Raw genomic sequence first — 26961 nt, 5'->3', positions numbered from 1 at the left:
ACGAGTGCAGAGCCCAGCTGGAGCAGGCAGCTTTCTCCAGAGCTCACTGTGAACTAGTCTACACACTTCTGTTCCGGCCGCATGGAAAGCTGAGTAAGTACAATAAATACCAACTTCTGAAGAAAGACAACACAGCCTAAAGACCCTGCTCCATTTCTAGAGAATACCTCTGTGTATCCTCTTGTTGGGCAGGAAACCAGGTGTTTCATACTGCATAAGTGAGCCCAGGCGGTCAGCTACACATATCAGCTCCTGTACTTCAGGCTTGTAGCCCTCGAAATTCTGATGTAGCACATCCCTGCAAGAAACACCGTGACTGAGATAAGGACTCTGCAGCAGACGCTTGCACCCCTCCCCCACTGGAACTCAACCAAGACACACATAGAACCAAGCAATTCTCTGGAGTTTCACATCTCCACACACAACTAAAAGAAGCAATCTCTTATGCAAGTCATATGTACCATTGCTACTACCCCATGCAGGTTAAGTATCATAGGTGGGGATCCAAGGCCCTCTTACTAGCATTTGTCCTGGAAACATCTCCAAATACACAGTGTGTAGTGCCCCTTCCAACAGGTGGTCAAATCTTGTCCAACTATGACTTTTAACGTATTCTCAGTCCATTGACGTTTATTGCAATTATCAGAGATCTGAATTGATTTCAGCCCATTTTCCTATTTTTCCCTTTGTGCTGGATATTTTTATGTCAACTTGACACATGCTAAAGTCATCTGAGAGGAGGAAGCCCCAATTGAGAAAACGCCTACTTAAGACTGGACTGTAGGGAGGGCCCAGACAATTTTGGGTGAGGCCACCCCTGGGCTGGTGGTCTTGGGTTCTATAAGAAAGCAGGCTAAGCAAGCTAGGGGAGCAAGTGAGTAAATAACACTCCTCCGTGGCCTCTGCATCAGCTCCTCCCTCCAGGTTCCTGTCCTGCTTGAGTTCCTGCCCTGACTTCTTTCGATGATGAATAGTGATATGGAAGTATAAGTCAAATAAACCCTTCCTCTCCAAGTTGTTTTTGGTCATAGTGTTTCACAACAGCAATAACAGCCTAAGACACAGCCCAAACACCCATACACATAAAATAATAAAATTAAATTTAAAAAAATGTGCTGGGTGGTGATGGCGCACACCTTTACTCCCAGCACTCAGGAAGCAGAAGCAGGCCGATCTCTGTGAGTTCGAGGCCAGCCTGGGCTACAGAGTGAGTTCCAGGACAGGCAGGACCACACAGAAAAACCCTGTCTCAAAAAACAAAAACAAAACAAAACAATATTTAAAAATGCAACTGTGGACTTATGTGATTCATTAGCTTTGGAAAACTCTTGGCCGCAATTTTTTTAAACACCGCTGCTTATCCATTTCCCTTAGATTCCAGGTGTGCCTACTCCTCCAGGCCCTCAGTGTCCCCTCCTCCTGTCTTCTGCCCCCTTCCTTCCAGCTGTGCTGCTTCCCCGCAGCCACCTGTCTTGCTGCTTAGCCTATTATTAAAGTCTTTACTCAGTGACAATGTCTTCTATCCCTAAAACTGCCATTTATTTTAAAATCAACCTGGCCACATCAGATAGTCTCTTGTTTCTTGTTCATGTTGGCAAATTAGTCATTGTTTCTTTTAGCATTTTATTTAGTTATTTTCTGTCTGTATTCAGCAACTTCAGTATGTGAAGGTCCTCAAGGTCCAAGCTTGCCAGTTGCTCCTTCACTGACTCATGCATGCGGTGTGGAGAGTCCTGGGGTTTGGATGTCATTCCCATGGTCTTAGTTTAAGAGACTATGGGGACCCAAATGGGTATAGCTTTCCTACTAGGAGTTTGCAACTATGTCTGCGGAGTTCCTAGAATGCCTCCATGGGGTCACATTAACTTCTAAAAGGTTTCCTTACTCCCCTGCAGGGCTGGTGGGCTACAATCCAGATGTTTCTCTCTCATGAATACTCACCTCCCTCCTTCTTTTAAAGAGAACAGAAACGTCAAAATGTAGCGATTTTTCAATTTTAAGGCACTGCTGGACGTTTGGGAATTATTCTCTATTCTGATCTGTTTTGTGGCCTGCCCGCCCTTAAGTACATCTGCACTTTCCCATTACAGCAGCAGCTGCCCAGCAGTGTGATTTTTTTTTTTTTTTTTTTTTTTTTTTTTTTTGGTTTTTCGAGACAGGGTTTCTCTGTGTAGCTTTGCGCCAGCAGTGTGATTTTTAACCTATGTTCCTTGGCTGGCCCTGAACTCCTAAGCTTCCCGCCTCCACCTCCCTAGTACTGGGATTATAATTGTGCACTACCACACCTGGCGAAACTTTCAAATTGCTAAACAATTTGTTTTCTAAGCAACAAGCAAGCATTGCTTACTAAAGACTGCCTGTGAGCCTCCATGTATCTGACATGCAAAGGCTGAACAAAATGAGTATAGAAAGGTCAGGCTAGCAGAAGAAGCAACATCTGTAAGAAAGTTTCAAGGTGCCTTATAAACTAAGAGAAATAGCTAGTGGCATATAAACTGCAAGACGTCATTTATTGATCAAGAAATAGCAGCACTCAGGAGGCTGAAGCAGTAGGATCATGAGTTTGAAGTCAGCCTGGAATGAATACACACTGAGACCCAATCCCTTTAAATAAATGGGAAAAAAAAAAAAAAAAAAAAAAAAAAAAAGATGAGCTCCCAGTTTGGGCTTTGAGAAGCCACACCACCCAACACTTACTTGATGTGAGGCTGCAGGCCCGGCTGCTCTTCGTAGCCATCTATGAGAAAAGGCAGGTTCTTCGCCCAGTGGTCCTTGAAGCTGCCTGGTAGATCCGTGTCAATGTTGTACTCCGTCAGGGGGGTATCGAGGTGTGCGTGCAGATATCGAGAATATTCTGTAGACAGGAAAGGAGCTGCCAAACCTAGATACTGCTGAGGAAGCCCTTGTTAGAGCAAGGCACCACACAGATGCTTTGACCCACATTGTCATTACTGTAGGAATTCTGGAAGATGGCTGCAGAACTATAGAAGCCTGCTACTGACTGGAAGCACAAGGATCAAGTATACATCAGTCTGTTGGGGTCTTCTTTGACTACATTTTAACCACCTTTCCATGAAGAAAGCCAAAGAGCTCATCTTTCTGTTTCAGAGCCTGAAACCCCAGGGAAGTACCAGACTGAGCCTGGGGCTCTGTCAGCTCTGAGAGACCAAATGGGTATGCAGTCTCACCACAACCTGACTGACAGCTGCATATCTCTATAGAGACCTGCAGGAAGGAACATGGCAGGTATGCTAGCCCAGTCAGGGGTCATTCTCAGTGCCAGCCCTGCTGAGCCAGGAGGAGTGTGAAGGGTAAACTGTCCAAGAGATGGCCCCTGGGCTGTTGATACTTCATGCATCTTCAGAGACTTCAGTATGTTTGGGACAACGTGCACATGTCAATCTGTTTTTTCCAATTATAAAGTCTAAGAAGCTCAAATTCTGATCAAGTACAGCTAATAAAAGATTAGCATTCAAACTAGATGTCCTATGATTGCAAAATACACTGCAGAGGCCAAAGACCTAGAGTAAAAACCATGGAATGTAAATTTTTTTAAAAAATTTTTGGTTATTTTTAAAAGTGTGTGTGTGTGTGTGTGTGTGTGTGTGTGTGTGTGTGTGTCTGAATGTGGATCTATTCATATGAATGCAGGTGCCCCTGGAGAACAAAGATGTTGGATCCCCCTGGAGCTGGGTACAAGTGGCTCTGAGTTGCCACATGTGGTTGCTCGGATCCAAACCTGAGTCCACTAGAGGAGCAGTATGTGCTCTTAACCACTGAGCCATCTCCCCAGTCCTAAACCCTAACATTTCTAAGGTCAGTCATGATGGCTTATGTATGTAATCTTAGTACTTAGAAGGCTGAGACAGGAAGACCATCATGAGTTCTAAGCCATCTTGAGCTACATAATTAGTTCTAGGCCAGCATGGATAAAGGTGAGACCAAAAAAATTGATTAGAAAAAAGTCTAATAAATAGTTTTCTGTTAATTATATGCTGAATTAAAATTTTAGATACACTGAATAAAATAAAATATATTATTAAAATTAACTCTAACTGCTTGTTTTTGCATTTCTTTTAAATATTTTTTCATTTTTACTTATTTGGGGGAAAGCATGTGTGTGCCATATATGTACGTGGAGGTCTGAGGACGATCTGTGGAACTCGGTTCTCTCTTTCCACCATGGGAGTCTTGGGATTGAACTCAGGAAGACAGGCTTGGTGGCAACTGTTTTCACCCACTGAGCCATCCTGCAGATCCTATGCTTTTACATTTTAATATGACTAGTACTAACTTAAAAGGATATACCTGGATTGCATCTTTTTTCTGTTTCACAATAATGCTCTCAAGGGCTAATGAAAGCAAAGGCAAAATATGTGGGTATGCAGACAAAACCTTCCTAAATAAATGGGGAAAATAATGTGTCTATATACTGGAAGATAAAACTGTGTGGATGCTGGAGGAAGTATGTTTGTGCTGGCTGGGTTTTGTTAACTTGACACAAACCTAGATATATCTGGGAAGAGGGAATCTTAATTGAGAAAGTGTCTCCAGAACATCAGGCTGTAGGCAAGTCTGTATGGCATTTTCTTGATTAATGATTGGTGTGGAAGAGTTCAACCCACTGTAGGTGGTGCCATCCCTGGGCAGGTAGTCCTGAGGTGTATCAGAATGCAGGCTGAGCAAGCTGTGAGGAGCAAGCCAGTAAGCAGTACCCCTCCATGGCTTCTGCTCCAATTCTTGCCTCCAGGTTCCTGCCCTTACTTCCTTCAGTGATAGACTCTAAAATCTAAATGTGAGCCAAATAAACCCTTTTCCCACAAGTTGCTTTTGGTCATGGTGTTTTATCACAGCAATAGAAACCCTAAGACAATGTGCATGTGTGCTGGAAGAGGTATGTATATACTAGAAGGCGTGTGTGTGTGTGTGTGTGTGTGTGTGTGTGTGTGTGTGTGTGTAAGCAAGCATAGGAAGATGTGTATGTCTGTGTACATTAGAAGGTGTGTCTGTGTACACTGGAAGATGTGTGTGTGTGTGTGTGTGTTGGTGTGTGTATGAATAAAAAGATGTGTGTATATACATGCTATGGGATGTATGGCAAATGTGTTGCTGATTAATCAATAAAACACTGATTGGCCGTTGGCTAGGCAGGAAGTATAGGCGGGGCAAGGAGGAGAATAAAGCTGGGAAGTGGAAGGCTGAGTCAGAGAGACACTGCCAGCTGCCACCATGACAAGCTGCATGTGAAGATCCTGGTAAGCCACAAGCCATGTGGCAAGGGATAGATTTATGGAAATGAATTAATTTAAACTGTAAGAACAGTTAGCAAGAAGCCTGCCATGGCCATACAGTTTGTAACCAATATAAGTCTCTGTGTTTACTTGGTTGGGTCTGAGTGGCTGTGGGACTGGCAGGTGAGAGAGATTTGCCCTGACTGTGGGCCAGGCAGGTAAACTCAAGCTACATATACAGGAAGATGTTTATGAGTATATAGGAAGGTGTGCGTGTGTGTGTGTTGTGTGTGTGTAGGAAAATGTGTGTATTAAGTGTATAGGAAGATGTGTATGTACTCAGAAAAGTGTTTGTGTGTGTATATACATGGGAAGGTATATTTGTATATAAAAGGTGTGTGTACATAGGAAGATGTGTGTGTCTACATAAGGTATGTTAATGTGTGTGCATAGGAATATGTGTGTGTGTATACAGAAAGATGTGTGTATACACAGAAAGATGTATGTATAGATAAAAGACGTGTGTGTATGTGTATTCAAAGGAAGATGTGTGTGTACATAGGAAGATTTATATATACACATAAGAAGATGTTTACGTACATATGAAGAAGTGTGTGTTACATGGGAAGATGTAGGGGTTGCTTTGGAAGGTACATGTATATGTATACTAAAAGATGTATATGGAGAAAAAGCAAGTCTGTGACTAATTCAAGAATTGCTCCTTTTCTCACCAAACTGCATCTTTCTGATATCAGAAGTTGTGATAGAATGGAATGCAGGATCAGAGATGCCAGGTAACTCTCAACAATGAAAACCCCATGCAGGGTACTTTCCTGTCCTTCAGTGAGATGAGGAGGCACCCAACAAACTACCCACAAAGAACCTCACATCCAGCTACAAACGTGCTTTTATTCAGGTCAAGCTTCCGTGGAGTTTTAGAAGACCTGTAGGTAAGGTAGAAAGAACATCAGGCCTGTCTCGGAAGATATTGAGGCCCCTAGTCCTGAAACCTCCAGCATCAAGAGACGCTAGGGACAGGATGCCCAGCTTCAACTCCACCATCTCACAGAGGCAGCAGCGAACCTACAGCTGGGCATGGAAGTGGAAAACTCCCACCATTTTCTGCTTACCTCGGAGATACTTCACCCTCAAGTACTCTGGGCTAGCCTTCTGGCCGGGGAGAGGATCGTTCAGCATAACTTTTGTCTGCGCTTTAATTCCTTCATAAAACTGTCCCATTGCCACGTGGCTGAGCCCTTTCATGTACTGGCACACTTCATTGTACGGCTCTAGTTGCAGGCAACGCTACAGTTTAGGACAAAAGGCTGCATTAGTGTCACAGGGGTTAGGACAGCTTTTCCTGCAACCCAAAAGCTCTCCTTCCAGGTTGAGTCAAACTACATAGAGGTTTCTAAGTTAGTCTAGAGGCCAAAGCAAAGGTCCCTCCCTCTCTCCCCCTCCCCTTCCCACCCCCGCCTCTAACCCCCCAGACAGGGTCTCACTATCCAGGCCACTAGGCTGGCCTAGAACTTGCTATGCAGACCATGCTGGCCTTGAACTCGCTAAGAGATGACTGCCTCTGCCTCCCAAGTGTGGGGATTAAAGGAGTACACCATGTCCAGATTCCTCTTTTTAGGGTGTGTGGCATGTGCAGGTATTTGTATTTCCTTCAGAGAGTTCCACTGACCTCTGAAGCACCAGCAAGAACTCCAGCTGTAGCTCGGCCTGCTGGAGAGGCTTACCTTGAAGTTCTTCAGGGCCTCCTGCAGGCTGCCATGGTGGTAGAGCATCATCCCTCGGAGCTGCAGGGTCTGCACATGGTTCTGGTTGAGCAGTAAGGCTTTCTGGAAGCTCTCAGTGGCTGCTTCAAAATTGCCAAGTTCTCTAAGGATTGAACAACTGTGATGAGCACCGGGCAGCAGGTCAGTGACGCCAGCCCTGGAGTTCAGTTCTGGGAGGTCTCGAGGGAGGTGTGTGTCTCCTGCTGCCTGAACACCTCACACACAGTTGCATAGTCTTCACACCACCTAGGAATCTAACATTACAGGAATCTAACATACAGCATTAAAGGATGCTCACATTGTTGGACTTCTCTAGGAAAAATTAAGTTACTGATTTCCAAAACCAAATGCACCCTCTGTACGAGGGTAAGATTTCTCTAACAGTCTTTCCCCTGTAGCCACAATGGCTCCTTTACAGGCAAGACACTGGAAGCCCAGAGAGCCATCAGTGGCACACCTGCACAGTTCAAGTTTCAGGAGCTCCTAGCTCATGCATTCCCACATCAACCATGTCACCTGCCTTTCTGATTGAAGTGGGGTTGCTTTTTAAAGTTGAATACTCTAACAGTGAAGCAATGCACAGAGCCAAGAGGTGAGGGCCTGGTCACAGCTTCCTATACTGGACTGACTTTCCCACGATCAGGAATTCACCACCACATAGCCTGGCAAGTGGCGATGGTGTCTATCACCCAGCACCGTCCAATGCCAGGCACAACATTAATCTACAGGGACTTATGCCCTCACACCACTATGACCCTCAGAGAGCTGTGTAAGCTGACATGACTTCTATATGGTAACACATACCAGGGGTCCTGACACAGGGCTCCCTCACATCCCAGAGGAGATGCCAGCAGATGAAGCAATGCCTTCAAAGTGGACATCTTTTCTGAGAGATGCATGTGTCTTTCCTGGCTTAGTCTCCTTTCAGCCCATTGTCACTCACCTGTAGGCCTGTCCTAGACTTTTATATGCATCGATAAAGTCAACTTTCTGTTTCAGAGCTTCTTTGAAGGCCTCGATGGCTTCCTGTGGAAGGTATGCAGAAAATGAGCCCACTTGCATTAATTCCACTTGCATCACTAAAGGTTTACACATATGCCACACCTGTCTCTGGCAGAATTATCTTAAATAGGACCAAAAAATGAGGCAAGCTGTTTTTTGCAATAAACTGTTGGGAGGCTGTGATTCTAACAATAAAAAAAAAAATGCATTTCTATAAAAACAGCCTCAGGCTTCCCACTGTGACAGAGCTGTTGTCTTGTCTAACTCAGTAGTGCTGGAGTGCTAATGATTTCACCTTCATAAGAACATCATTTCTTCAATCCATAACAGCCCAATGGACCAAGGAAACTCAACAGCTCTGTGAGAATATTCAAAATGACAGCTTGCTGCATTTCAACTAAATCAACAAGACAGATAGATATAAACTGCACATAAAAAAAGCCAAAAAGACTCCTGTGTTGGCAGTTGGGATTCCTTGGTTCTACAGGGAAACAGTGAAAGAAAACAGAAAAAGGCTAGGGCACTGGGCACGGCTGTGCAGCCCAGCAGCTGGCTGAGGACTGGGCACTGGGCACAGCTGTGCAGCCCAGCAGCTGGCTGAGGACTGGGCACTGGGCACAGCTGTGTAGCACCAACAGCTGGCTCAGGACTGGGCACGGCTGTGCAGCTGGCACAGGGCTGAGGACTGGGCACTGGGCACGGCTGTGCAGCCCAGCAGCTGGCTGAGGACTGGGCACTGGGCACAGCTGTGTAGCCCAGCAGCTGGCACGGGGCTGAGGCCAGAGTGCTGTGGCCACCGGGAGGAATCCAGAGCACACTTGCTCACACCCAAATCCTAATGTGAGAACTGCTACTAGAGGGCACCATTCTGGTCAAGGCTAGACAACCTAAATATGTGTACCCACTACCCTTGCACTTTCACATGCTATTACTGTTACTGTAATTGAAAAAAAAAATACAGTCACTTCACACTTTCCCAAGGACAGGACAGAATGGCACTAAAGTAGCCACTGTAACTTGAAGAAAAAGACTCGACTTTAGACAACATCACACCTGTTCAATTAGATGTTGGTAGGCGAGAGCTACTGGTGTCACATGCCTTGTACATGGTAGGCACTCAATAAACAGTCAGCAACTTGCAGGTGTAAGGCAGCTTTGCAAACCGTACAACTGCAAGACTTCAGAAAGCCATCGGCCTCTGCATCCAGACTCTACGTAGATGGGGGCGGGGGCAGCATGGGTGGAGGAGCCGCGGCAGGGAAGAGGAACTGATGGTGAAGGGCTCCTTCAACTCTGAATGTGGCTCCTGAAGTGGCCTAGTCTTAATCTTTTAGGGCTTTTATGATACTTTTATTTAACAAACACCTCTTGAGTGCCTATTATGTACCAGAGCCAGTGTGAGGAATCGAGGGGTGGGTACAAGATGAGCAAGTCATTATCTCTGTCCTCTAAGAATACTCAGTCTAGTTAGACTAGAAAGCCAATTATGTAATGGAGTTATTAGCATAAACGTTACGAGCTAAAACAGAGACAGAAGTGAGGCTCTGGGAACAAAGAGAAGGTAGTGACCGCCAAGCGCTCTAGGGACTGAACAGCATTGGGAGGAGAGAGCACAGTGCTATACTGTGCGCAGCTCAGAGTCAGGAGCGGGAGGAAATCACGACAGTGCCCGCAGGTGTGAGCGCAGAGACAAGGACAGGACCTGGCTGGTACCTGCCCAGGCACCCAGGCCTCGGGGAAAGGACAGTGACCGTGGCAGAGCAGCAGTGCGGGGGGGGGGGGGGGGGGGGGCAGAGGAGCAGGCCCCGGGCTGGGTCAGTGGGCCTCTGGGCAAGAGATAATGAAAGCTCAAGGTGAGTGTCCCTGAGGAAAGAAAGAAGGGTCAGATCCAGGGACATTTCTGAAGGCAATCAGAGACAGAATCCGGTGGCGTGAGGAGAGGGAGGTGAGGCAGGGAGTTTCTAGGCTGGAGAGTCTGGGGGAGGGCAAGTACAGTGGCCACCACCAGGAGGCAGGAGGACAGCAGGGAGAGGGGCTGGGGCGTGTTAAGTCTGCCTTGTCTGTGGACATCCAGGGGAGATGCCCAGCGGGCAGCTGCTGCCCACTCCACTTACAGCATGCGTGGACGCCACAGTTCTTCAAAGTCTGATTCTCTTCAGCTTTTAAGAGTCTTTGGTTTCAGGGTTCCTGTCTAAGCACTGCTCAGCTCTCTACCTCAGCTGCCAAAGAGGGACACAGCAGAATCAAGATTTTACAGCATCGGGAACAAGAGACTAGCTCACACGAGGCAACCTCTACGTATGGACGGCTTCAGAGCCGTGGGCTCGGCAGATGCCACCATCTTGACTCCATCACCACCATCCGCCCTGGTCACTGGGCGGCCACCACTTGGCTGCTCCCATCACACAGCTCAGGGTGAAGAGCTTAACATGTCCTTGTGACATGGACTAAGTGGAGGGCAAGTTCTTGCTGTTGGATTGCAAGGGCCCTAACCACCACACTGGACAGCGTGTATGTGCCTGGCCAGGTCTGGTGGGGATCACACGAAATCAGCCTACCAGGAGGCTGAGACAGGAGGGTTACAAGCTAAAGACTGGCTTGAGCTACATAGTCAAGCCCTTTCTGTAACAAAGGACATAAATAAAACATTTAAAAATATTTAATGTCCTTCCACAAAAGGGCCTTACAAAGTCAAGTCACCTCCTTACTTTCTCAGTTGTCATTGGCCTGAACAGACCCACGCTGAGGTCTGTCAGCTCAAGCCCACTGCTTTGTGTCTGTGGAGAGCAGGGGTCATTCTTTAGCTCCGTAATCACACAGGCAGCTGTCTGCTCCTCACGAGGCTGCTGGTGGGACATGAGGGACGAAGTGCAGCCCTCTGACCGGCTTGGACAGCACAGATAAACCACCACAAAGAGGCCCCTCCATTTCTCCTCCTATTGTCCCATGCACGTGACTCGGCACAGGGGGAGGAAGGAAGACCCAGTGACTTGGGAAGACCATGCACTGAGGGACTTCAAATGCTCAGACAATGAAAGTACTGTCCAGGTTCTTGGAGATCTAGAGAAACCAAACCAAGTCTCACTCCTCCAGCCTGTTTCAGGAGACTGTCCCTGCACCGATGTCCAGCTTTGTCTAACAAACAGAGTGCATTTGCTGCTACATGCGTTCCTTTAAAAAATATTCATAATATGTACTAGATGGTATTTTCCATGTGTCTCTTTCTCCTCCTGAGATTGCCTCTGAGTGCAGCATGGTGGCCTGAACCTTTTCACATACAGAGGCTGTGAGAAAAGAGGAAGAATGAAAGGGACTCGGAGAATGGGTGGGCAGAGCCCACTACGGCCTATATCCTTGCTGGTAGCTCCACACCTAAGGAGAAGTCTTCTTTTGAACACTCTGGGCACTTACACATGGGATGTGAGGAACCTACAAAGAACTAGCAAATTTGTTTTGTCTTTTGGTTTTCAGTGGGATGGGAGTTTTAAAAAAGCATCTATACAACAGATTAAACTTTCCCTGATAAATAAGCTGTAGTTATACTTTTCTCATATGGGATGCCACCGATCTCTGTTGGGTGCTTTGAAAGGAGACAGAAGGTTGTGCCTACTTTATGGATGTACAAGAAGCTGAAAGAGCTCAGCTACATGTCCAGCAGGTGGTTAGCAGGGCTCAAAGCAAGAGCACAGCCTGACCTCCAAGGCCATGTGCTCTGCCCTTGATATCAGCTGTCCCTGTTACTTCTGAACACAGGTTATACAACAAGTGCCATCCTCAACACTGAGAACTTGTTTGCGGCCTCTGCCCAGACAAATCTGCCATCCCCAACCACATCTGCAGTCCTGGGAATGACAGGGATGGCTCTGGGATCTCTGCAGATACTACAATGCACAAGGTCTCCGGTTCTCAGACAACACGGTGCAGTGTCTGCATGGGGTCCACATCCATCCTCTGAGCTCTGTCGCGGTTCTCCGCTGTCTAGGCAAGAGTGACAAGGACAAAACCTGTACTCTTTCCTCCTGAGTATTTCAGGGCCGTGGAGGGCAGATCTAAGACCAAGCAGCTAATGGATATGCAGGGCTGCCTGCCCCATGGCAGAACTATTTGATGAGGTGAGATGCATGTTCTGCTTGCTGAAGACACTCCCCGTCCTGTGCTGCCAAAGCTTTTCACAGGCTTCAACGTTGGACTCAAGACCACCATCTCTACACAGGACTGTTTCATCCTACAGTGTACTCTCTAACAAGGCGACTGGCTGTGCGTAGCTCTCAGGCCAGCCTATCTCTCATCGAGTAGCTTGGATTTTCCTGTAATAGGGGACCACCAATACTTTGAGGCCTTGTGTGGCATTATAACCCAGGTATGGGAGGTAGCAAATTTGTGATCCCTGGCTACTGGTACAGCCTGCTGCACAGCAGGATCCCCACAGAGATGCATGGACATGCAATGGAGTGCTCAGCAGGAAGCAACCCACACAAATACTTCTCCTCAGGTCAAGTGGTCTGATTGTTTACAGTGGCTTACTCCTCCTACTGCCTCGTGATCCGTGCCCATGGTCATACTAGTCACACTGGTCATATCACTAGCCTCCCACTCCTGTGGACCCAGTCGCTGGGCCAAGTCTCTTCAGCCCCAATGGGACCTACAAATGTCTCCTATCAGTCTCCGGTCCTTCTCACCTGGGCCATACTGTCAGAACCAACCTCTAAATCACAGACTTGGGACCCACTATGATTTTTCCCAAAGCCACAACACACAGCTCCTCTAAACCCGTGAGCTGAAGCCTAAGTGCTCACTGCTCCAGAGGAAGACCTGCTTCTAGCAGCCAGCAAGTGAAGTGTGCATGCACTCACGCACGCGCGTGCACACGCGAGCGCACACACACGCACAGAGCTAAGACACCTGTGACATTCTGAGGTGCATGAGGTCAGTCCCACTAAGTCCTCCCGCCCCTCAAGCGAAGCAGGCACAGCAGCGCAGGCGCGGGCAGCGCAGCTTCACCTTCAGAAGTCCTCTGTGAAAGAAAGTTAGGCCTTTGTACAGCATGGCTGTGGGCTGGTTTCTGTTCAGCTCCAAGGACTGCTGAAAGTCCTCGTGGGCTGTCGCGTAGTCCTATGGAAAGGAGGAGGAAAGATAAGATTGCGTTTGTTAGAAATTAGACGGGCAGAGGGAAAACCCCATCGGGTCCTGGGCCCTTCATGGCCTTGGAGGAAAGGCCACGGCGAAGCAGTGCAGACGAACTAGCAGTCCTCACCCTGCTAACTGCTAACTGGTGTTCACAGAGGCTTAATTTTCGGCCTTTTGTCTCGACCACAGGAAAAGTATCATTTCAAATGCCAGCGAGACCAGCTTTTCTCACACTGGACACTGGTGAAATGCCCAGGCTGCGGTGCATCCTCACTGTGTGTTAGCTGAAGCTCTGGTCTGTACATGCACTGTTAAAAGTACTGCAAGCCCACAGACACCCGTGGTCTAGGAACCACAGTGACAGAAACAGACTCTTGCTAGATTCAGTCCACCTAAACAGAATGGTCTGGAAGTCTTACAGGTTCAGAGTACAGCTCTCAGACTGAGAAGCAGATAAATTCAAGTTGTACCTCTAAGTAGAAGCTATGAACCAAATTGCAACCTTTTCATATGAGCCTAGAATTTGATACTGCTGAAGGCCCAAACATGGAGACACGACTGGCCCTTATTATTCTCTATTGCATTTAATTTCTGCCAAAGACAATACTCACACAGCTGCCCTGTAGCACTGACATTAAACTGAACCCAATCTAGCAAAGAGTGGCTTCTGAAATGGTGGGAGAAGTGAGGTGTGGACCAATTTTTACGGGGCAATCACCTCGGATATGAAGTACAAGGTCCCCCGGTGTCGGTACAGCCGTGCAGAGGGCTGAAGCTGAATAGCTTTAGTGAGATCATTTACGGCTTCAGTAATTCGTCCCAGAGGGGACAGAATCTAGAAATCCAAAACATGCAATCAGGAAAGGTTCCTACGACCAGCCCTCCTATACTGTCAGTGTTTTAATTTTTCAATTCCACTGAACCACACACCACTCACAAAGCTCCCTGTAGCAGGCTGCGACCCACGGCTTCATGCACTACAGGTGGATGCACAGAAGAACCGCTAGTCTCAGTTAGTGAGAGGAGACCGGATACGGCTGAAGCAGCTGCCTTGCTACTGACTCCACTCTGGGCATACCAGATACGGCTCTTCTTGAAACAAGACCCCTTTTTTCTTATGCTATGTTCACTTTTTAAGTAAAAAATTGGCACATGCACATTCAACCACTGGGAGAGACAGACAAGTCCTGGCAGTTAAGTCCTTCCTGGTCTCTAGCTCTACTCCCTGTGGGAGCAAAAGATGAAGGAGGATTTCTAGGATCCCAGGTACCCTGTCAGCCCCTAGCTCATCAACCACACTCAGCATCACAGGGGAAACTGTCTGCCCACTTGAAAAGCCCCTCAGAGCCAGCAGTCACTGTGGTCCAGGCAGCATGACAGCACAGACGACAGCCCAGCACACAAAAGGAAGTCAACAAGATATAAGAAAGCCCCAGTGGGTCCCTGTGTTCATGCAATCCATCCCATGCACTTGGTCACAAGCAATCATCATTCCAGCAATTTCTAACCAGGGTGCTCTAAGAAAGGTCATGTTCACCCTGTGTTACAATTGGTCACTTGCTCTGCAGGAGTTCAGGATAGCCTGGGAGAGCACTTGTGTGGGTCCATCCCAAACATCAGCAGTGGCTTCCAAAATGGAAAAAGATGGACATGGCCTGGAACTCATCACAGGGTGGGGTGGAGCTACCATTTGGAAGGAAAAATGCCCTTCTCTGCTTTATTAACACCTAGGTTAAAACTATCACATCTTGGTACAACTGCTAATACCCACAGTAATGGGTTAAAATATTTTCATCAAATACAGATTATTTCAGTAAACATAAAAGCAAAGCATTTCACAAATTAGTTCTAAGGCAGACAAAGGCAGGCTGCAATTTGGTGTGAAAATCATGATGTAGTGACTGCTGGCAGGGTCATAAATGTTGCTATGCATTTTTTAGATAATGGAAAAATTATTGTTCTAATCACCAATATCACTTTAGATAAGCAATTAGTTTTTTTTTTCTCAGATGTGCCAAATTTAAAAACCTGCAAGTCTTAACTGAATTCCTGGTTTATCAGAATCATTTCATGCAGCCCCAGAGTCCTGAGGGAAATACCAGCCCACCCAGAGTTGGTGGGACATAGAGTAGGCAGCCCAGCCACTACACAAGAGCCTCTGCTGTGGGGACAGGACTACAGCCACCAAGCCCAACAGTGAGACCCAAAATGAACAGGGAAGGAACTACATCACCGAGAAAAATTAGATTAAAACCAAGTCCCCGATACAACATAAAAACACTAAAAGAAAGTGAACTATAAGACACTACAACTTGAGGACAGGACCTCCAGAAGCAGTCTTGGAGTGACTGAGCCCTCAGGGTTCCTATACTTGCTTCTTCTCTCTCTCTCTCTCTCTCTCTCTCTCTCTCTCTCTCTCACTCAGAGAGAGAAAAGGTCACCCTATATCAAAGAACTAACTGTATGCACACACTAGCATACATGACCCCAACAGCCCAGCACTACTGCAAGAACACGGGGATTTAAAGCCACAAACGGAGTCTTGGCACTCTCCTCTCTCTGCAAAACACCCTCCTCCTGCTGTTCTCAAGCCTCACCTCCCAAGTGCCTAGCACACCCCATCAGCTTCTGTACCTACGGATGTCCACTCCGCAGATGCTACAGACACCCCCTCCCATGCCTGTCTCTAACTGGAGCTCTACAGCAAACCTACCTGCTCTGGGCATCTATGGAGGCAGGTCCATCTCATAAGAGCTGTACATGAGCACATGGGTACATACACTCAGGCAATTCATTCATTCATTGTTCATTCATTCACCCATTCTCTCTCCTCCTTCCATACCAGTGGAATAACTGCTTCCAAGGGCTACATATTTCAGGTTGTCCAAATGCTGTTATAGTCAGTTTTGTTAAATTGTGTCATTTATATCTGCAATATGGTGAATGATATCTCTTTAATGAGTATCTGCTGCAGAAGCAGACAATATAACCACATGTTTTCACTCTAAACAGCACTCTCATATTACTTTAAGTGCATCACTCATTCCATGGTTGTCCAGTAATTACCACCGTACTTACAAGCCTTAGGAACTAGGTAGGAACACGATTTGGCATAAAGGAGCATTAACAGTTATAATGATAATCATGGGAAAAGGCTCTGAATTTCAGCTAACTCAGGAACAGAGGGAAAAAGAAAACCGCACTCACTTCAGCCCGCTGCTCAAATACCTCTGGACGGTCAGGTTCCAAGGCAATTACTCGGCTCAGTTCAAACAGAGCAAGCTCAGCGTTCTTAATGTCCTTGAAAAGGTATTAGCTTAGTATGAGACACACTGCTGCTTGGAACAGTGGCAAGATCTTCTGAGACACTAACAATGCAGTCACCAGAGAAACCGCTCCTTAGAGATGAACACAAACTTCAGTTCTCCACCAATGCTCTGCCAGGTTTGGTCAAGGAGTGATGTCAGGTCAGCTGCTCAACTCACCCAAGTCTCCCACCCCTAAGGAAGTGGCACACTAATCCTGAATGCTTACCGCAAGTTCACAGATGGCAGGTATCATCTAACGTAACCTACCTAATCCCCCAGGGTGAACACATGGATGCCAGCCTGAGGAATGACACCCACCAGTGAGTGAGGAACAGGGAAATGCCAAGTGTCAATCAAAACCATGAACTCAGAACCGACTTCACAACTAGTCTAGCTAAATTCTCTTGAGCATGTACAGGCTGATTTTATGCTTAAAAATGCACATTGAAGTTTCCACTAAAGACAAAAACAAGTTACATGTTGAGCTGCAAAATTTAGACAGATGGGGACAGGAAGTAGCACTTATCTGAAGGCTATGTGACAACTTGAATCTAGTCCCTGCTGATATATGACTGAAATGGTTTTGTACCCTCAATTCCATGGTTCCCGGGGCTGAGTCTGTCCCAGGCCTCTGTTTCAGAAGGGTACAACTATAACTGTCGTATCAATTTTCTCCAAGCCAGTACCAGCATAGTAGAATGTTTTAAACTTCAATAAATTCTAATTAGAATATTTAATAAAATGTTAAAGACTGTGACTTTTTAATGTAAAAGTTATGAAAATGATGATTTTTCCCTCCAAGCACTGTTTCACACGAATGTCTTTAGTTGAGAATCATACGAAGGGTTTGTGTACAACACTCTAAGCATGCTGACTATAAGGGCACTCTGTGATTTACTGCATAATCTTGGGAAAGCACTTCTACAGCATGGTGGCTTTTTAATGAACAGGGCTCACTGTCACCTCCACCGCCTTCCTCAGGGAAATAAAGGGAATGACTTGATTATTGCTGCAAAGACCTTTTCCTATCTGCAAAAAGCATAAAATGTAGCAAATAAAAACAAATGCCACATGCTAAAAAACAAACAAACAAACAACAACAACAAAAAACCTGTGTTCTTTCACCCAACTTGTCACGACTGTGACTAGATTTCAGGCTGTACGTCCTCCCACTGTGACAATCTAGCCTAGTCTCTGCATTCTCGGGGAATGGTCTGGGAATACAGTTAGACCTCTGGCTTTTCCTGTGGCCAGCTCATCACTGACTTGGAAGACCCATGGGAGCCTGGCTGCCCACCTTCTAGCCATGGCACCTGGGGTGATCATCCACCCTTCTTTCTCATCTGTGTCCTGGCAGAGCTGAGTGAACAAGAAGCAGTTTGGACAAAGGCTTGGGTGCATTGAGCCACGCGGGCACGGTGGCAAGCGTAACTATACATACTCACATGTAATCCCTTCTTTCCATAGGCTATCCCTCGGCCATAAATTGCACTAACCAGATCAGGCTCCTCCTAGTCAGACCAAAACAGAAACACGTCAAAAACTAGAAACAAACAAAACAAAACAAGAGTCAGTTTCTGCTTAAAGATAAGTAATACCTCAAAAGACAGCTCTATAGCTTTACACTGGTGTGACCCTAGGTGACTGACTCTGCAGTCCAGATCTGCAACCTGTAACCAGAAAGCTTGCTGACGGAGACATGCGGAGACTGCTATGCATTGAAACATGACTAAACTGCACTGGATGGAAGGGGCCCATCACTGCCCATCACTAGAGTTTCCCTCATGGAGCTGTCTTAGTGCAAATGCCACCTTCTCAGTCACTCCATGATCGGCACGCCAGCAACCGACCGCATCTCACAGAGAGAGAGCCTGGGAGTTCAGCAAAGGGGGGATGTGAGCAGGTAGTTTTCTAATGCCCTACCATGTTGCCTTGCATATACCCATGACTTAACCTGAGGAGGCAGGAGTCCTCTCAAACAAAGGAAGGGCAGCAATGCATTCCAGAATGTGCCAGGAGCCATGGGAACGAAGTATCTGACTCTGTAGCTTGCTCTCCCATTCTTCCACTCCTCACAAGGATCCAAAGGGACCCTTTTACCACCTGCAGAGGTAAGGACAAGCCTTCTGCAGTCCCTGCACAGGACCTGCCCCGGGGAGAGGCGTGACCTCTCTTCTACCTGGGTGGTAGGAACACCTGTCTAGGCTGGGCCTCAGCCTCTTTCACCTCATTTTTTCATTCCTTGCTACAAGGTCCTGGTGAACTTGAAGAGCTGCTCAGAACATCCCGGCTGAACCCATCAGAGGGGAATACGCTGCTCAGCTTCCAAGCTGAGACCCATGTCTGCCCACACTATGACAAAGAGCACCCCAGCATCCATGCTGGTGAACGCAGACAAACGAAGGGGAGGACCCTGCACTCAATTCTTAGGCTGCTTACACAGAATAAGGACCCTGTGGTCAGGGGCCCAGACAGCAATCTGGCACACCGTATGTAAAGGGTCACAGAAATTCAACCCAACAACTGTCGTGCTAGTTTCTCCTGGGACCTCTGGGGAGACAACAAAAAAGTCAGGCTGTAATACCAGCACTGGGGAGGACAAGGCAGGAGAGTCGGAGTGTGAGGCAAACCTTGGCTTTATAGTAAGATCCTATCTCAAAACAACACCAAATGAAAACTATAAAGAGCCAACAAGAACAAGCATGCTTCGATCATCTCCCGCAGTAGAAACTCTCTTCGGTTCCCTCCTGGTTCCCATGCGATTCTCAGTCTGTTAGCTGTACGCCCTATGCAACTGCATGAAGGTTGTCTGTGCATCTGCTAAGGAGGAGGAGGGTCACAGAGGTCACAGAGGGTCACATGGTCACAGAGGAGTGCAGGCTGTAATGACACCTTAGAGCAATCGCTAGCCCTCATAGGTGACCCCAGGCAGTGTGTGCACAGGACAGAGAACGAAACGGCAGCCCCTCTTCTGGTGGAGACGACTGCTACCCATGACCCCATCCTGAGAGCATGTGTTCCTGTCAGTCATTGAAAACAAACCTGCGTCTTTTCATCCACAGACAGGAAACACATTTTCAGTAAAACATACTATAGAAAACCAAGAAGAACCAAGCCTTTCTGGGCTTAAGAAAGACTGTAAAGAGCCGGGCGGTGGTGGCGCACACCTTTAATCCCAGCACTCGGGAGGCAGAGGCAGGCGGATCTCTGTGAGTTCGAGGCCAGCCTAGTCTGCAAAGCGAGTTCCAGGTAAGGCGCAAAGCTACACAGAGAAACCCTGTCTCGGAAAACCAAAAAAAAAAAAAAAAAGAAAAAAAAAAGAAAAAGAAAGGAAGAAAGGAAGGCAGACAGACAGACAGACAGACTGTAAAGGGCACCAAGGATTCTAGGATTCTACTCATCACTAAAACAGGAAGGCAGAGCAGGTGGCTGCAGAGTGGGAACACACAGGTGTGGAAGGGCGTGGTATAAGACAGGAGAAAGCAACCAGACGGCCAGACGGAAACTGCCGCCTGCTTTGGCAGGGATTTCTACTCAGGCAGAACTGAGCAGACAAAACAGGACTCGGGCCTGGAGAGGGTCTGGACACAGTCCGCAGGGCTCTCACAGGAGCCCTGGACTCCTTGCATCTTGGACTCAAACCTGAGACAACATTTCTGTGGACAACAGGCCCAGGCTCAGATTTGGTGTGACTCAAATGTACCAAACAGGAGTTCTGCAATGAACAGTTTATTCTAGGAACCACAAAGTGAATCAGAAAGAGGTACAAATAAATAGTTACCCTAAGGATGGGACTGGCCTCACCTGGAGCTGGGGCTGGCTCTCAGAGTGCCACCTCATCCCCCTAAAACCACACACACACACACACACACACACACACACACACACACACACACACCATCTTCTGGATTCAGATGTCTGGGGTGTGACACTCTCCTGTGCCATCACCAACCCCAACAACATTGTATTTCATACTGCCACCCAGGGTGCACAAGGGCCCACCACTGTATGTAACACACACATGCACATACAGACATGTATGTGCACACTGCACATGGGGATCAGCGGAGAATCATTTCGTCAGACTCACCCTTGCTGTCTACACATGACCACTCACTGAGAGCAGTGGCAGTGAGGCCACCCTGCAGGGTCCTATAGAAACTGATACTTGTCTCTGACCTCACTGGTCATCCTGTACTGTTCCCTTCCATACGCCCACTTCATGCTCGGAAAACCAGTACTACTTCTCAGTCATTTCTCATCAACTAGCCTAGCCGAGGATGACAGCATCTGTTCCCAGTCCAGCTGGGACACACCTTAGCCCTGTCCCCAGGAAGCCTCTGGGGTAGGGTTTGGGGAAGAGCCCAGATCGCCACCCAGACAGAAGGTAGCCTGGGAGGCAAGACCATAGCTTTAGTTCAAGGCTTGGCTGCAGAGGTAGGGAGGAACAGGCAAGGGATCATATTGCTTGGGGTGTAACTGGAATAGTGGTAAGGTCAGCCAGAAAACAGCCCATGCGTCCCTGGCTAGAACATACAAGCAGAGGGGTCTGGATCTCAGCTGCAGCAGAGCTGGGTGACGACAGTGTGAGTGCAGAGCAGGTGTATGGAGTGTGAACTCCTGAGTTAAACTGGAAGGGCATGCAGAGCTGGGTGATTGGATGGGACTCAGGTGAGGGGGCAGAAAAAAGATGTGGAATTCTGAATAAGATAGCCTTTTGGAAGTCCAAATGTAGGTAAAGCACAGCCAGGCACTTGGGAGGTAGAGGAAGAAGGATCAAGAGTTCAAAGCCAATCTCAGTTACATAACAAGTTCAAGGACAGCCTAGAATACTTGAGACCCTGATACAAAACACCAAACTAACTAACCACGTAGATAAGTAAATAAATAAGTAAATCCAGATAGAGCCAGAACCCAGCATGGCGGCTTCGATCTGTCCCCAGCACCTGGGAGGCTGAGGCAGGAGGATTTCTGCGAGCTGGAGACTTCCTCATAGAGGGATGAAAAACAAAACAAAACAAAACAATAACAACAACAACAAAAAAAAAACCCTAAAGAAAAAGACTAAAAGGGAAAGGGGAAGAAAACAGGAAGAAGAGTTTGGCAGGTCTATGGTTGTAGCTCAATGGTGATGCTTGCCTAGCAAGGACCAGAGATATCCTCGGCACTTTCTCCACCTCTCAAAAAAACAAAACAAACAAACAAACAAACAAAAACAACCAGCCTGAAGTCACATTAAGATTATGTAATTAAGATTACGTGTTTAAGTCAAGTGCTAGTATCCCATGACTACAAATACACAAGTACAGCCTATCTTAGCTGGGCACAGTGCTCCAGCCTACAGCCCTGGCACTGGGGAGGCTGAGGCAAGAGGCTTCCAAGGCCAACCTTCCAAGAGTGAAAATCTGCCTCAAAAAAAGTCAAGCAAACAAACAGAGGGCCCGAGCAGATACAGCTTCAGTGTCACAGTGTCATTTTTCACACCTGTCACCACTGGAATCCAGTGTCTTTGAAGCACGTCTTCTCACCCATGCACAGAACCGAGCACAGAGTGAGTCTAACCACAGGTCAGATTTATTTAGTGACAAACACAAGGCACGCAACAGCTAGAGAAGCCTCAGAGGGGATGAAGACATCAGGCTGAGGTTTGCTCTGCTCAGCCTGTGCTAGCTAGAGATGGTGGAGTACGGTTGATGGAAAAGGGGCCAGCTGCAGGGTGAACTGAAGCAGACAGAGCTTTGCCTGTCTGAAATGGCTCATGGGAACCTCCAGCTACCACAGCAGGAACATTTAGAATAGTTTGAACCTTAAAAAAAAAAAATTGCCGCTCAAAAGCTGATAAAAGCTGCAGCACTGAAGTGCTAACTGAAATACAGGCATACTGACAGCTTCCTGTCTTCAGCCTCCTTCACCTGAGCTATGGGGTGTAAAGTGTGCCCACAGGCAGCCCCCACACAGGCCTCTTCTGAAACCCTCCCGAGGCCTAACTACCCCCGCACTGCAGCCATCCCTGTGAGCAGCTGTGCAGTACTCATGTTTCCCCTGTCCAAAGGCTGCCTTTGAAGAAACACTTTGTAACGACACGAAGGACATGCACAATTGTACTACTGTATTTACAGTCTAAATTTAAGTACAGATATTTTTAGTTTTAAAAATGGGTACAACCCGCCGGGCGGAGGTGGCACACGCCTTTAATCCCAGCACTCAGGAGGCAGAGGCAGGCGGATCTTTGTGAGTTCGAGGCCAGCCTGGCCTACAGAGCGAGGTCCAGGAAAAGCACAAAGCTACACAGAGAAACCCTGTCTTGGAAAACCTAAAAAAAAAAAAAAAAAAAAAAAAAAAAGGTACAACCTTATTAGTCACATTAAACATCTTTAGCTTTCGGGGCTGGAGAGATGGCTCAGAGGTTAAGAGCACTGACTGCACTTCCAGAGGTCCTGAGTTCAATTCCCAGCAACCACATGGTGGCTCACAGCCATCTGTAATGAGATCTGGCGCCTTCTTCTGTATACATAATGAATAAATAAATTAAAAAAAAAAATCTTTAAAAAAAAAAAAAAAAAAAAAAAAAAAAAATCTTTAGCTTTCAATGTTAACAAGACAAAGCTTTTATTTATGTAATATAACTTTTCTTTAAAACAACAAAAAGAAAAAACAGCCCAGCATGGTGGCCCATGCCTTTAATTCCAGATTGGGAAGACAGAGGCAGGCATATCTCTGTGAGTTCAAGGCCAGTATGCTCTACAAAGTGAGTTCCAGGACAGCCAGGGCTGTCATACAGAAAAACCCTGCCTCAAAACAAAACACAACACATTATCTCTAAAAATAAGTTGAGATCAGAGGATAAAGTTTGAGGCTACTGAGCAAACATGACCAGTTTAGTCCTGTTTTTTAATAGGCTCTTCAGCATTTTAAGTGAGCTCAGTGAAATCTACACTGTCTCCCAACCTCCCTGAGTTTCTGCAGCTACAGCATCTGGGGGGGTGGGGGTGGCCACAGCAACAGGGAACAACCACTCAGAAGGCAGTCTACATGTCACTGTCATGCCATAGCTAACAGACGCAGTGACTTTAATTTTACACGAGGGGCTGGAGACACAGCTCAGAGGTTGGGGCACTGGCTCTGGCTGTTCCTGGAGAGGAGCTAGGTTTCGTTCCTGACACCTCCATGAGGTGACTCACAACTATCTAATACCCTCTTCTGGTCTCCTAGGGCCCCAGGCACACACTAGTGAGGGTACATACAAGCAAGTACTCACATATACCATAACATAAAATAAGATAATCTTCTTAAAAGTAGAGGTGATTCTTTTTCTACCATAAGGCTGGCTTCTGAATCCAAACTAGAAAGTCATTATGTTCAAAGTCAAGTCAGAAAAATCAGTACATTAGGGGTGTAATGGGGCTAAATTCTGCCTCAGTGGTGCTCATTTACTTAGAGGGTGTTTATAAAATGTTGCAAAACCCACAGGGTGTCTGCAGTTCTTTTGTGGATGGAAGGTGAGAAGCAGAGTTGCGTTAGGAATTCAAGACCACCACAATCAGATCGGATCCACACAGAGGTCCAACTGCTGCATTAGACTATCCAGGTACCTGCCCTACCAGGGCCAGAGAGGCAGGTAACTGGGCAAAGGCTCGGCATTCAAGGCCACCACTGCTGTGCATAGATGCACGTGGAAGTGATGCAGGACTCTGATGTGAAATCAACCTAACTCAAATGAAAATCAGCATTTCAGTCCTTGGGGGTGGTCCACACATTAATTCCAGTACTATGGAAGCAGAGGCAGAAGGACTGCTGTAAGTTCAAGGCCAGTGCAGGTTACAAAGTGAGACACTGTCTCAAAGTGAATGAATGGATAGATAAACCAGCAATTGACAGTGCAGACGGACATTTACAAAGCGCTTACTGAGCTTGGCTGGATCTGGTGGCCCACACCTATAATCCCTGACTCAGGAAATTGTGGCAGGATTGAGAGTCTGAGGCTCCTCTGGGCCACACAGTGAGATCTTTAAGAAGAGGAAGAGGAAGAAGAAGAAGGAAGGAAGGAAGGAAGGAAGGAAGGAAGGAAGGAAGGAAGGAAGGAAGGAAGGAATGAACAACAGGTAACTGCTTGATTCGAGCCACAAGACACAAAGAGGACACTCTTCCATGACAAGCACTGGAATAAACGCACAGATGAGGATCATGGGAATACCTCAGATCCGTACCCTGATGGCACAGAGCAGATGATAGGAAGACAGGAAACTTTACCTCCAAGCTCTCTGGAATTCAACTTTCACACGAAAGTGATCTCATGCATACAGCAGCTTTACAACCTCCAAGCCCCTGCGGTCACCCTTGTCACTTGTTGGAAGTGGGATCAGAAGTTGCTGCTTTACGATGTAGTCCACAGCTGTCTAAAAAGTCTGCTGAGTGTTAATGAACTCAAGAAAACCCCAAGTCTGTGTGAGGATAGCTATCACAGTGTGGTTTATTTAGGATGGTCACTGGCTTTAAAACAACCGCTGCTCATCTGGAGGGTCCTATGAGCAACAGGTAGAACTGGTCAGCAACAGCACAGCACAAACAGGTCCCTAGAGATGCTTAGTCAGTTACAATTTAGAGAGGACAAAGAACCTGAGCACCAGCGGGTGTGTTTGAGGAGTTAAGGTTCTGAAATTCTGGATAGGAAAAGGGATCCTGGGATAAAAATCAGTTCTACTAACTACACCAAGAAATCCGACCGTTACCTTTACCAATATAAAGAAAGCAAGAGTTTAATTTAAAGGACAAATATGCTGTCTACATTCAACCTAAAGAGACTGGTTTATGCAAAATCCACCCATGTAAGAAAGTTCTGGTTAAGTGGAGTTGGCAGCAGCTACTCTACATCTGCTGCTACCTACTTGTCCGGAGTCACAACACACCGGTGACAGGGCATTCGAAGAAATCAACAGGGAAGGAACTCTTAAACACAAACCTAACATAGGAAAGCTTGGGCAGAAAAGAGGACTGAGAATTTCCACTAAAACTTCTGCGGAAATGGTAGCATTTGTTATTGAATCTTGGAGTTCTCTACTTAGCATAATAACATGTTACAAAGAAATGTGACACAGAGTCACAAGCCTACCCTGGACACTCCACTCTGTCCCCGCCCATGTGTGCACAAACACAGATTCCACACTTCTCACTGTGCAGAGAAGGCTGGAGGCACCAGGGAAGCCAGCAGGAGACTGCAGGGGCAGCTGGGCTCTCCTGCCCTGAGACCAATGCATTACAAAGGACCCTGGGTCCTCCCTTCCACACTTGACCTGACCTATGGCACACACTGGCTATGTCTCAGCCCTATGGAAACACTGTATCGCTACTATAGTATCTCTGCACAGAGAGAAAGTCTGACCAATGGAATACCAGCGTGTTCTACAGCTCCAGGTGGCACCCACAGACTGGTTACAGCACTAATTTAAACACTAATACAAAATCTGTAGTACATGTATTCAGATCATAAAACACAAATAGTAATAGAATTTAAATGACCTCAGAATGGTAGAATAAGGACATTTTTTATTTTAATGTTTTAGTACTGTCATCAATCACAATAATAATACTTTTTTAAAAAGCTGAACTAAATGATTATATATCTTCAGGTGCTGGTACCATAAAAGAACTGATTTCTGTTCATAAAAATGCCTTAAGTTGCTGGGTGTGGTGGCGCATGACTTTAATTTCAGCACTCAGGAGGCAGAGGCAGGCAGATCTCTGAGTTCTAGGGTAGCCTGGTCTACACAGTGAGTTCCAGGACGGCCAGGGTTACACAGAGAAACCCTGAGGGGAGGGGTGGTGCGTAAGTCTATGACCAGACCACCCTGAAGGAGTCCAATCTCACCTGATCTCAGAAGCTGATCAGAATTGGGCCTGGTTAGTACTCAGATAGGAGGAAAATGCCTCAGATCTCCTTTCTAAACAGGATCCTGTGTTTATTGTGGAAGTCTTACTTACCTTTTGTAATAATGTAACATTATATAGAACTACAATTTGAAAACCTATTTAAACATCTATCTTTGCATTTCAAATTCCACTGAAAAACAAAAGCCTGTGTGACCACCCACACACAGAGCTTTGACTTAAGGACCTCAAAGTAATAACCAAAACTCTCATGAATTTTCTGGGAATATAGAATTATCAACATAATCCAATTGTTGTGGGTTTTGTGTTTGTTTGTTTGTTTTTTTAAGGAACTCAGGCAAAGCCAAAGTTTTAAAATGAAGTCTATCTGCTGGGCTTTGAGCTATCTATTGTCCCCTCTAAGCAACAATGACATCTGAGTAGTGAGAACTCAGAGTGCCTGCTGAGCACTCTATGTACAAGGTATCAGATACTAGGGTATAAAGTATAAAGTATAGGATATTTCATCTAACCAAAAAAGGACATTCTATGATTCATACATGCAAGCTCAGAGCAGAAGGTGTGGACGTGGGAGTAGGTCCTTCTCCCGTAGAGCACTGGCCAGACCCATCAACAGCGGACAAACTC

The 26961-nt window shown here is 46.6% G+C and overlaps 1 protein-coding gene across 7 annotated transcripts in view; it reads right to left on the bottom strand.

Annotated features, from left to right (window-relative positions):
* The window catches only part of Ttc13 (tetratricopeptide repeat domain 13), a 57178-nt gene that overhangs the window by 13191 nt on the left and 17026 nt on the right, over nt 1–26961 (bottom strand). For 2 of the 7 annotated variants that reach the window (XM_059263817.1, XM_059263818.1), the window contains exons 5-13: nt 17895–17960; nt 16349–16441; nt 13860–13976; nt 13016–13126; nt 7956–8038; nt 6974–7115; nt 6362–6536; nt 2698–2854; nt 168–298 (exon numbers count right to left, since the gene is read on the bottom strand). In XM_059263817.1, the coding sequence (XP_059119800.1) occupies nt 168–298; nt 2698–2854; nt 6362–6536; nt 6974–7115; nt 7956–8038; nt 13016–13126; nt 13860–13976; nt 16349–16441; nt 17895–17960 (1075 nt within the window). The remainder of the gene's footprint in view (nt 1–167; nt 299–2697; nt 2855–6361; nt 6537–6973; nt 7116–7955; nt 8039–13015; nt 13127–13859; nt 13977–16348; nt 16442–17894; nt 17961–26961) is intronic. The other 5 variants (XM_059263819.1, XM_059263820.1, XM_059263822.1 and 2 more) reach the window with 3 other exon arrangements.

Source organism: Peromyscus eremicus, chromosome 5 (genome assembly GCF_949786415.1).
Source record: "Peromyscus eremicus chromosome 5, PerEre_H2_v1, whole genome shotgun sequence".
In the NCBI taxonomy this organism is placed as follows: Eukaryota; Metazoa; Chordata; class Mammalia; order Rodentia; family Cricetidae; genus Peromyscus; species Peromyscus eremicus.
This window is presented reverse-complemented; position numbering and strand designations above follow the sequence as displayed.